The sequence below is a fragment of the Hyperoodon ampullatus genome, assembly GCF_949752795.1.
Source record: "Hyperoodon ampullatus genome assembly, chromosome: X".
In the NCBI taxonomy this organism is placed as follows: Eukaryota; Metazoa; Chordata; class Mammalia; order Artiodactyla; family Ziphiidae; genus Hyperoodon; species Hyperoodon ampullatus.
In genome coordinates this window covers 3,798,752-3,811,375 of record NC_136913.1, presented here as the reverse complement: position 1 = coordinate 3,811,375, position 12,624 = coordinate 3,798,752, and the positions used below count along the sequence as shown (strand labels likewise).

Here is a 12,624-nt window from a genome sequence, read left to right as displayed (position 1 = left end):
GGTCCCCATGTTAGATGCAGAGTCAAGGAAAGCCAAAGACAGCTTGACTGATTTGCCTGGTAAAGATAGACAAGCCACTTTTGAGACAGACAGTTTATTCTTTTATTTATTTATTTTGTTGAAGTATAGTTGATTTACAGTGTTGTGTCTGTTTCACACATATAGCGAAGTGATTCAGTTATACATACTTATATTTCTATCTTTTTCAGTTTATTCTTTTACCTAGACAGAAAAAGGAGAATAAGCTAAAGGTTCCAGTTCCTCATAATTCTTGTCCTCCACACCAAAAACTCACATAGAGATTTCACCCATTATCAAGTGGTGTATGTTCTGGCTACATAAAGAAGCTTGATCACAGTTAACACTAGGAAAACAACTGAAAGTCTTCCAGACTCTCTTGGCAAGAATATGTGTGTGTATTCTCTCTCTCTCTCTCTCACACACACACACACAGGTTTATTGTTTTTTTTTTTTTAGTACAACTGTATTTCAAGAGGTGTCTCAGGGCAAACAAAGCCAATTTCATTTTCAACACGAGTTTTCTGAATAAAGATGCATAAAAAATGTCAAGCTTAATTCAATACTAAATTAGTTCCAGTTATAAATACATTGTCATTTAATCTCAAACTCACAGAGACTGTTAGGGGGAATACATTCTATCAGGTAAAAGTGCTAATAAAATTGGGGGAGATGGATGTAAATCTAATTGGATTTGTCTATCATTCCTGTGAGCAGAAATATTTCAGTAGCACAGTTCATAACAAAAAGTGCTTATGGGGGCTTCCCTGGTGGTGCAGTGGTTGGGAATCAGCCTGCCAATGCAGGGCACACAGGTTCGAGCCCTGGTCCAGGAAGATCCCACATGCCGTGGAGCAACTAAGCCCGTGAGCCACAAGTACTGAGCCCACGTGCCACAACTACTGAAGCCTGCGCTCCTACAGCCCGTGCTCTGCAGCAAGAGAAGCCACCACAATGAGAAGCCCGTGCACCACAACGAAGACCCAATGCAGCCAAAAAAAAAAAAATGCTTATGGAAGTCTGTGCAATGCCCTGAGATTTTAATAAGAAGCATAGACATATATCAGACACCTATTTTTTTTTTTTTTTTTTTTTTTTGCAGTACGCGGGCCTCTCACTGTTGTGGCCTCTCCCGCTGCGGAGCACAGGCTCCGGACGCGCAGGCTCAGCGGCCATGGCTCACGGGCCCAGCCGCTCCACGGCATGTGGGATCCTCCCGGACCGGGGCACGAACCTGTGTCCCCTGCATCGGCAGGCGGACTCTCAACCACCAGACACCTATTAAGTTTTAGATTTATTTTGATTCCTAGCAGGCAAAGTGTGAAATCAATGCTTCCTAATTCCAGCTAAACAGGAAAGGAAAATTATTATTCATATTTTTCTCCATCTGTCTTCCAAAGCCAGTCAGAGAAAAAGAAAACATACCCCACCCAAAAAGAAACCACTGCTCTTATTTTTCCCATGATTGCAGTGAGGCATTTTGAAGTGCCAGAATGTTAGAAAGAATTAGACCTATTTTTACTGTAATCACAAAAAGATGCCTTTAATTTTCCTGAAATGACAATCCAAGGTAAATTAAGCAGCAGAATTCTTTTTTTCCTTTTCTTTTTTTAAAGTATAGTTGATTTACAATATTGTGTTAGTTTCAGGTGTACAGAAAAGTGATTCAGATATATATATATATATATATATATATAAACATCTATATTTTTTAGATTATTTTCTATTATAGGTTATTACAAGATATTGAATATAGTTCCTTGTGTTGTAAAGTAAATCCTTGTTGCTTTTCTATTTTATGTATAGCAGTTTGTATCTGTTGGTCCCATACTCCTAGTTTATCCCTACCCCCTTCTTCCTTTGGTGACCATAAGTTTGTTCTCTGTGTCTGTGAGTCTGTTTCTGTTTGGCATACAGATTCACTTGTAGTATTTTTTAGATTCCACATATAAATGATATTATATAATATTTGTCTTTCTCTGACTTAACTTAGTATGGCAGTCTCTTGGTCTATCCATGTTGCTGAAAATGGCATTATTTTCTTCTTTTTTATGGCTGAGTAATATTCCATTGTATACATGTACCACATCTTCTTTATCCATTCCTCTGTTGATGGACAATTAGGTTGCTTCCATGTCCTGGCTACTGTAAATAGTGCTGCCTTGAACATTGGGGTGCATGTATCTTTTCAAATTAGAGTTTTCTACAGATATATGCCCAGGAGTGGGATTGCCGGATCATATGGTAGCTCTACTGTTAGTTTGTTGAGGAACTTCCAGACAGTTTTCCATAGTGTCTGCACCAGTTTACATTCCCACCAACAGTGTAGGATGGTTCCCTTTTCTCCACACCCTCTCCAGCATTTGTTTGTAGACATTTTGGTCATGGCCATTCTGACCGGTGTGAGGTGATACCTCATTGTAGTTTTGATTTGTGTTTTTCTAATAATTAGCGATGTTGAGCATCTTTTCATGTGCCTATTGTCTATTTGTATTTCTAGAAAGGTTCTTCTTAAATAAATATTTGCTTTGTGTTGCCTGATGCAGATTTTCCTGAGTAGAAAAGCCCTTGTTACTTTTTCAGAGCATCTGTTGGCCATCTGTATGTCTTCTTTGGAGAAAAGTGTATTTAGGTCTTCTGCCCATTTTTTCATTGGGTTTTTTTGTTTTTTTGTTATTGAGTTGTATGAGCTGTTTGTATACCAAATCTCAGCTTTTAAAATCATCCTTCATTTAGTGCATGGTGCTTTGGATTGGAAATCTTGAGTGTTGTCAGCTGGGAGGTTCTTGTGTCTGGGATCAGCTTGCAGGTCACAGGTGCCCATTGGGAAAGGTCTTTCTCAACAAGGATGCTCATCTGTGCTTGACTGGCACATCTGGATTATGAACTCCACAGGTATGGGCAACTTGGGGTCCCAGGCTTGGAACTGGTCCATCATCATTTTCTTTTCTGTTGGAAAAACAAATCATAAAGCCTTTCAAGATCCAAATGGTGGGAACACAAACTCACAAAATCACAGGGAGGATTGTAAATTTGGGGAACTTTTGCCAATCAACTACATCCTATAACTCAGTGATTCTATATCTCTTTATACATTCTGGAGCAGAGATCTTCAAATTCAGAGATAGCTTTCTGAACTTTTTTTTCAAAGTATAACTCTGCTGATGACTTTAGGGCAATAAATTTCCATACACTCCCCTTGTAGGTGTTCTTTTTTCTAGGCTTTCTGGTCACCAAAACCCTTCCCCCATGTTATCAAAGAGGGGCCTTCAGGACTGATCACAAACGTGACCTTCCTGCATTGCTATGGCATGTATATAAAAAAAAAAAGAGATAAATCATTCCAAATGCTGGTTTCAGGGAATCACTTTGTTGAAGGTTCCATTAGACAAGCTTCCCAGATGTACATGTATTTTTGTTAGTCATGTAACTTGGTCTTGTTTAGATATTCTGATTTCAGGGAGAAGCACACATGAAGGAGTGAGTCCGCTATGCTGATTCCTTCAAGTGCAGAAGTTGAGCTTTTCTGTAGGTGCCAAGTTTTCAAGGGGCACATACATTGGATGGACCCACAGATAAAATGTTTCATGTTGTCTTTGAGATTCACTGTGCTAATTAATGTGAACGTGGAGGTTGGAACCTATGTTATGATTTATGTGTGGAGAGTGTGGACTGATAAAAACGCACAACCTAAAAGTTGAGAATTATGTTTTCTTGGGCAGACTTTCTGAGAACTTAAGTGTGGGACACAGCAACTCAGGTAGCTCTGAGGGGCTGCCCCAAAGAGGTAGGGGAGGATGCCTGGATGTATAGGAGGTTTTGCAACAAAGACCAGGTAGTCGGAACATCAAAAGATGACTGCAAGAGGGAAGGGATATGGGAACAGATGTATATGTATAACTTTGTTATAAAGCAGAAACTAATTTTTAAAAAATGGGAATAAATAAATAAATAATACACTATATGTTATACAACATTTTAATATATAACATGTTATATATGACATAAATATATACATTATAATATATAATGTATTATATATAACATAATATAAATATATGTAACATATTTAACATTATAATTATATATAACTATGACATTATGATATATATAACATATAGTATATTGTATATTTTCACTTGAATACAAAAAAAAAAGATGACTGTTAATTAATGAAAAGCAGGCATCTCAAGTTAATGAATTTAGCATTTTTCTGTGTATGGGGAGATGCAAGAGTGTGGGCTCACTGAAGTCATTCCTTTGATATCACATGAACTGTCCTGGGCCAGTTTCCAACTTGTCTCCCTCCTGAATCCCATCTGGATGCCAGTGGCTGAGGGCTGGATGGCTGCAGCCTCCTTTGTTGACTGACATGGCAGGCGACGTTCTTCATCCACAAGTGTTTATCTCTGTTCCAGCCCATCCTCAAGGTGTAGGGGTGACAGAAGAGGCATCCCCGTGGGCTTCCTGCCTTGCTTCCCTCTCCTGGGGTCTTGATGGCTCCTGCTCACCTTCTCCTCCCACTCAGAGCAGCCCACCTCCTTTGCTTATAGCAAGGGAGCCCTCACCCTAGCTCACCCATGCGTGCTTACTTATTGGTACCCACCACGTCCTCAGCAAGTAAGCACCTTCCCATCATAGACAACTCCCAATCAAGAGAGTAAATGGATGAAGGCATTCATCAGTCCCCATCCGAGTCATCCTGTGCAAGTCTATCTCAGATAGGAGTGACCTCCTTCAGGATGGGTGTGTCTGCCTCAGCTTCCTCTCCTCCCCTGGCCCGGGCCAGCGTACCTGAAGTGTCAGTACGTGTTTGCAGGAGGAATGGGTTGTACCAGTGAATAAGCTAATGAGGACAGCTTGAGGTAGGGCAGGTCCCATTCAGTTCGTTGCTGGAGTGAGCCCGGGGTATCTTACTTGCTTGCTGGTCTCCTACCGGGATTGATTACATTAAAGAAGTAGTCCTCTGTGGCCCAGTGACTAACTAATCCATCCCATACCTATCTGTGATGGCCAAGAAAGCATTTATCTCTCCCATACCCCCGTATACAACTTCCTCCATATGGAACACAATGCATTTAGCCAGCCAGGCTCTGTTTAAGATATTTCCTTGAGATACCAAGATTAAGTAGGGCTTGGAATTTGCCCTTGGAAGGGACCAAAAAAAAAAAAAAAAAAAACAATATGAGCTGATAAACACATTTTAATAGGATATCTTGCATTAAGAGCAATAATTGGAAAGGTTTTGGGGGGGTTCTGTCATTTCTTTATATTGTGTAGGTAACGTGATCACATAACACCATTGGTGACTTTATTTCATGATTTGCATAGTTTGGTGGCACCATAACTTAATGTATGTTAAAAAGAACATTTGTAAAATTAGTTTCCTGCCTCAAACTGTTAACTGCAGCATCTAGAAGTTTTCCATAGACTTTCATTTTCTCAATGACTCTGGTTGGTCTACGTTTTCCAAATTGTCTACAGAGGGTTCCTATTACATTTATGATACAAAGTACTATTTTAAATAGTTTGACTTTTGAAAATGATGTAGATAAAGCACTAAAAGGGAACATCAGAAGAACAGGTGTAAAAAAACATGGACATCCTTCAGGACTTGGGACATTGAGGTATTTTATGTATAAAATCATTTAAATTTTAATAATGGAATATATTTGTTTGAAGTTATTTCAGTGTTCCCTTTAATATTTAGCCATTTCCCCGCTGAGGTTTGCTAGAGATGCTAATTATTAGATGTAAAGGAATATTGTTCTGGTCTTTTGGGGACCAGGAGAAAACTCCTGGCCTGCCTGGACTTTGAAATGCCTTTTCAGCAGCCACGGGATGGGTTTACTCTGGAATAAATTACAGCAGAATCTTTTTCCCTGTGTCCTCTAACACCTGTGTTTACATAGTTCATGATTGTTACTAAATTAGATACTCAAGAGAACTCAGTTGGTTTTTAGGCCATTTAATTAGTTATAATTGAGAGAACAAATATTGCAGCAGCTTATGGAAAAAGAGCAAAAGGGTGGGAAATGAAATATACATAGAACATTAAAGGCGATATCTAATTATGTTTCTGGGTCAGACTCTGCTCTATAAAATTAATTTAAAATTGTAGTTTGGGCTTCCCTGGTGGCGCAGTGGTTGGGGGTCCGCCTGCCGATGCAGGGGACACGGGTTCGTGCCCCAGTCCGGGAAGATCCCACATGCCGCGGAGCGGCTGGGCCCGTGAGCCATGGCCGCTGAGCCTGCGTGTACGGAGCCTGTGCTCTGCAACGGGAGAGGCCACAACAGTGAGAGGCCCGCGTACCAAAAAAAAAAAAAAAAAAAAAGTTGGACACAGCCTGAATTGGGCTTTCCTGGGTTCCATCCCTGGTCAGGGAACTAGATCCCACATGCCAAAACTAAGAGTTCACATGCCACAACTAAGGAGCCTGCCAGCTGCAACTAAGACCAGGTGCAACCAAATAAATAAATTAAATAAATATTTTAAAAAAGAAATATAGAAGGGGATATAATTAAAGAGTCCAGAAATAAACCCTCACGTTTATTTGCAATTGACTCGCAAGAACAGTGTCACAGCAATTCACTGAGGAGAGTGTCTTGAATACATGGTGCTGAGACAGTTGGATAAAGGATGCATTTCAAACCTTCCCTCATATCATATGCCAACATTGACTCAAAATAAATGAAAGATATAAGAAGTAAAACTTTTAAACATCTAGGAAAAAACATGAAATCTTCAGGGCCTTTCATTAGGTGGAATTTCTTAGAAGTGATATCAAAAACACAAGCTTTAAAAAAAAAACCAGTCGAGGGCCTCCCTGGTGGCGCAGTGGTTGAGAGTCCGCCTGCCGATGCAGGGGATACGGGTTCGTGCCCCGGTCTGGGAGGATCCCATATGCCGCGGAGCGGCTGGGCCCGTGAGCCATGGCTGCTGAGCCTGCGCATCCGGAGCCTGTGCTCCGCAATGGGAAAGGCCACAACAGTGAGAGACCCGCATACCACAAAAAAAAAAAAAAAAAAAAAAAAAAAAAAAAAAAAAACCAGTCGATAAGTTAGACTTCATCAGAATTAACAAATTTTGCACTTCCAAAAACACCATTGAGAAAATCCAAAGAGAAGACACAGACCGGGAGAAAAGATTTGCACATCATCTTTCTGGCAAAAGACCTGTCTCTAAAAAATATAATTACAGTTCAAGAATAAGGAACAAAGAACCCAATTTAAAAAATGGGGAAAATATTTGAATAGACATCCGCCAAAGAAGATAGTACAGGAGAAGATCCTTGACATGATTAAGTCATTAGCGAAATGCAAATTAAAACCGCAGTGAGGCACCGTCTGACACCTATTAGGATGTATATAATCAAACAGATAATAACACGTCTTGGGTAGGAGGTGGAGAAATTGGAACCTGCATATACTGCTGATGGGACTATACAGTGATGCAGCTGATTTGGAAAACAGTCTGGCAGTTTCTTAAAGTACTAAACATAAATGTGCCATGTGACATAGCAATTCCACTCCTTGATATCCATCCAAGATAAAATATACATCCATAAAAAATATTGCATATAAATGTTCATAGCAGCGTTATTCATACTGGCCACCAAGTGGAAATAAGACAAATGGCGTGGCAGTCAGCAGATTAGTGGATAAACAAAATGCGGTGTAGCCATACCGTAGACTATTATTCATCTGTATGAGTCATGGGAATGAAATACTGATGCATGCTACAACACGGATGGACTTTGAAAACATTATACTGAGTGAATGAAGCAAGACACAAAAGACTACATACTATATGAATTTATTTTTAGGAAATGCACAGAAATGGCAAATCTAGACTACGTCACTAGTTGACTAAGTGAGACTGAGGTTAGGAACATCAAATGCCTGCAGTTGGACACCAGCAATCATTTTGGGGTGAAGGAAATATTCTAAAATCGGATTATGCTGATGGTTGCACAACTCCATACATTGACTAAAAAAAACAGTCCTTGAACTTTACACCTTGATGAGTTGATTTTATGATTTAAAATTATAGCTCCGTAGAGCCCTTAAAAATCACACTTGGTTGAACAGAGGAATTTGGTAAAGAGTCAAAGAGACTACCCTGGATTACCATTTAATCAGTGATGTATCTAGGTTATACCAATTTTCAAAGCATTGTAAATCTTTAGAACGTCTTCCTCCATCTTTGGAGGGAAGTTTCCTTGAATACTGCCTCTCCTCCTGCCCTGGGAAGAATTTCAGATTACTCAAATTTCACACATTGATGGTGAGTCTGAAGACGTTGAGAATTGGGTCTTGGGAAAGAGCTCTGGCATTTAACTCACCCCAGACCTTGCAGAATGGCCTTTGTTTGGGTTTTAGCCAGGCCAGCGGTCATGCGCCTGAGTTTCCAGCTGCAGCTGGGAAGACAGAAGAGTTTTATAAGAAGAAAATCCAGAAGAAGGCAGGGATTTTAGGACAGGCTCATGGGAAAGGCAAAGTCCAGGTATGGAGTCCTAATTAAAGACCTTTCTTTTTTTTTTTGCGGTACGCGGGCCTCTCACTGCTGTGGCTTCTCCCGTTGCGGAGCACAGGCTCTGGACACGCAGGCTCAGCGGCCATGGCTCACGGGCCCAGCCGCTCCGTGGCATGTGGGATCTTCCCGGACCGGGGCACGAACCCGTGTCCCCTGCATCGGCAGGCGGACTCTCAACCACTGTGCCACCAGGGAAGCCCTAAAGACCTTTCTTAATGCCGACTGCTGTGGGAAGCCTGGTGCTCAGGAGAGTTGGTCAAACTTTTTAAAGGGACACATTTTCTGGGAGGGAATCAGCTTCATCAGGCAACATTTTCTTCAGACAACATTTTCTCTCCCCTAATCCATTGCCTCTGTTTTGACTACACCTTTATTTTTCTAGTGTCTTCTCTCTTTTAATAAAAGAGGTGACCTGTTTCTCTACAAACTTAGAAAATCTTCAAAAAATTGAAATGTTTTTCAGAACTGAGAAGGATTTTAGTTCGATCATCCGTGTAGCCTGTTTCTCTAAGAAGGGCATTTCTTATATGCTTCTTAACATGATTTTGCCATAAATTCAGCCCATGAGATAGCTTTGAAATAAGTTTTATATTGATAAACTCTGACCAAAACAACCCAAAGACAATGGAGCTAATTTGATGAGATTTTTCTTTTTTTTTTTTTTTTTAGTTTGTTTTAAGTTCTTTCAGTGCAGTGGAATTGTTGGACGTGAATTGATTTCCATATTAAGCTGATGACTATAATAGGCAGACACGTTTGTGTCATGGTACTTTCTAAAAGATTGGACTTGAACGTGCTGTAAGGAAAAAAGGTGGTCTCCTAGAAGACTCCATTCTACTTTCAAGTAGATGACGTGAAACTAGTAGTAGTAGGCTTGAGTTTCAAAGGTCTTGGGCATTTCTTTTCCAAGCTCTTGTCAATGACTTTAGATTGGTAACTTGAAACTGTCTACAGTGGGAAATTTTAAATCTCAAAAATCAACAAATACAAGGAATCAGGTTTTCACCTACCATCCCAGGTCTGCTTGTTTATCCACATGAAATTGACCATAATCAACCCGTATTGAGCTATAAAACCAGCAACTTCAGATCTTGGTTTCAAAATATGTTTAAACCCCTCTGAGGTATGTAGAACTGAAAGAGGCTTTCCAGCTACAAGTGTTGTGGGTGATAGTGACTAAATTTCCTCTCCCTTAACCTGTGTATCCGTGGAGGAAGGCAAAGACCATTTTAATTGATGGCCACAATTCGAGTTACCCAGAACTGCCATAGGCATACCTGTGGGCTGTGCCTGTCTATAAAAAGAAGGCAGTTGAGCTAATTAAACAACTCAAGTGGTACTGAATGTTTTAGCTTCTTGTATCTGGAAAATATAAAAACCAAAATGGCACACTGCATAGAGAGCATAGGAGAGTTTTGTTTTTTACCTTTTTTCCTTTTTTTTTTTTTTTTTTTGGTGTGGTTAAGGGACCCTCTGTTCATTTTGCCTACATGGAAATTTCAAAGCGGTTTATGTTTCAGGTCATCCAGGTAGGTGACTTCATTTATCTATCTATCTATTTATTTATTTATTTATACAAATAGCAATAACATTCAAGCAATATTTAAGTGTTTCAAGCACAGAAAAAAATTATTTATACTGTTTTATCTTGACTTCAGAAATACTTATTGAAAGTGGTAGTTTGTTTACAGTAGACAAAAGGAATAAATAATGTGCAGTATTCTCTAGCTACTGGGGATAGGTGAGTCTTCATGATTTAAATAAAGTAGTGACATTTCTGATTTTTATGATAAATGTTGTGCTTTTAAGTTCTTATGCATGAAACTAATGTTGGTTTTAAGATATTTTGATTAGAGTTCTTTCATGTTTATTGTTTAAATGTGTTTCTTCTTACATTACGGAATTTCCTAAGCAAACTGTATCAGTGACATTTCAAAAATTTATCTAGATTATAACATGTTAAAACTAGAGGAACATTTGAATACTTCATATGCATTTCTTTATACAATGTGGGAAACCCTTTTTAAAATAATTTTCTTTTTTCTCAACTCACATTAGTGTTTTTTTTTTTTTTGCAGTAGTATCATTTTAACCCCCGAACTGCATTTTCATAGAGTATCTAATATTTTTTGCAAGTAACATTTTGAATTTGTTCTTGTTGACATATTTATGTTTATATGCATTTTGCATCTCCCTATTTCATGTTTTTGAAATCCAAATGTAACAGATTTCAACTTTTTGTATGACATTATTTTTTTTTTCTTTTACTGGGTAGTATCTCTCTTTCTTCTGACTTTTTTGCAAACCTGTTGTTTTTGAATTCTCTTTTTTCCCTTTATTTTCCTTCTCAATATGACACCAGGAGCCAACACAAAGAAAAACGCTGATGATATAACCAGTAATGACCGTGGTGAAGATGAAGGTATTTTTTGTTTTTTTCAAAGCTCGACCTTGGTGCATGATTTTATATCTATCGTTCTTTTTTTTTTTTTTTTTTTTTTTTTTTCATTTCAACCTGTTTTTCCTCCCTTATCTGCAGTGAGTACACTTTTGTGTGCTTTATTTTCTTCTTGTTTGGAAACCACTGTCATTTTTAATCCCAATGACCATGTAGATGACTGCAAATCACCTGGGAGAACATGTATAAATGTTTCTCAGTATGAAGTGGGTAACAAAATGCCATTTACAAGGAAACTCTTTTTCTTTTTCTTTTTCTTTTTTTTTTTTTGGCTTGGTCACAAGAAGAGAAAATGAAATTTTAAAACATGCATGTATGCTTTCTTTTCTTCCTTCCGAATGTTATTTTATAATTTTGTATTTTGGAGCTTTGGTCTTAATTTCTTCTGTGGACAGTGAGACACCTCAGTAGAACTTTTCAGGGGGCTGGCATTTCCGTTTTTGTTTTTACTGTTTTTTTTTTTCCAAACATACTGATTCCAAAATAGGGTTTTCAAAGAATCTTCTCTGGCTCACAGTAAAATACATGAAAAAAGTGTCTTAAAGAGATGTTGTTTCTTTCAGAACTGCGTTTTAGCAGCTTTAAAGAAAAAAAAAAAGGGGGGCGTGGAATTGAAATTTGTCAGAAAGTTAAATCTATGCATCTTTGTCTTCACATCACAGCTGCTTTAAGAACATTTTTCCCCAAAAAATGTTTAGCTGCTGTGGAGAGTTTCTTCTTGAAGGATCTCAAATTGTTTGACAGATTATACACTAGAAGTAAAGTGATTTTATTTTTAAAGATGGAAGCTAACATGACATCTAAACCATCATTAACATGTTGTATCCTCTTCCTTCAGCAGAATAAATGGTTTAGAAAAAAGAAAAAAAATGTTTAAAGTCAGGCTTTGCTGGCTCTAAGGCTGTGTAGGCTGGGTGAAAACATGTTTTTCCCATCCGAGTAGCAAAATGCATGGATCTCCGTTTATTTACCTTAAAATGTTGAAGGCCCTCGATGGACCTTTGGTCCTCTGGCTGAAAGGCAGTTTAAAGTGCAGTGGGGAGCTATCCTTGCTGGGAAGCAAAACTGCCCTCAGAGTCCCTTTTTGTCACTTGCTTGGTTTTCCTGCCCTCTTTGATTTTTTTCATCAATCAGTGGCTCTACAAGAAAAGAAGTTTTGCCCATGTCGCTTTCTCATGCCCGCTGTTCTCTCAACACTACTGTTAGTTAATTTTTTTTTCTAACCTGCATTCATAGGGTTCTTCCTGCTTCTAATAACCCTCTAAGAAAGTTCTTCTGATGGCCTTGGAGTATCATACCTGCACCTGAATCAGCAGCTAGCCTTTCCTTTGTGAGGCCTCAGAACACCTGTAGTTTTCTCCGTATCCCTATATAGCCAACTACGGGTGTTAATTTGCATCTTGCTCTTTTCTGGCTTTTCAGTGTATTTTTCCCTTTTGATCATTAGGATCTGTTTTCACAGTGCTCACCAGTCACCTTTATGACGGTTACCATGCCGTCTAGTTTTCCTTTAATACCAAGAAACTGTGATTATTTTTTTAACTTTGAACGAATCTGGCATCTGGTTATTTCTTCCTCAACGTCATGAGAACCTTGTTCTTTGTGTCTCGGA

General features: G+C 38.8%; 1 protein-coding gene across 2 annotated transcripts in view; it reads left to right on the top strand.

The window, feature by feature from the left end:
- The window catches only part of NLGN4X (neuroligin 4 X-linked), a gene marked incomplete at its 5' end in the record, with an annotated part of 257,483 nt that overhangs the window by 119,043 nt on the left and 125,816 nt on the right, over nt 1–12,624 (top strand). The window contains one exon of one of the 2 annotated variants that reach the window (XM_079727599.1): nt 10,917–10,976. The exons of the other annotated variant lie outside the window; for it this stretch is intronic. Coding sequence (XP_079583725.1) covers nt 10,917–10,976 — 60 coding nt within the window. The remainder of the gene's footprint in view (nt 1–10,916; nt 10,977–12,624) is intronic. 2 annotated transcript variants of the gene reach the window in all.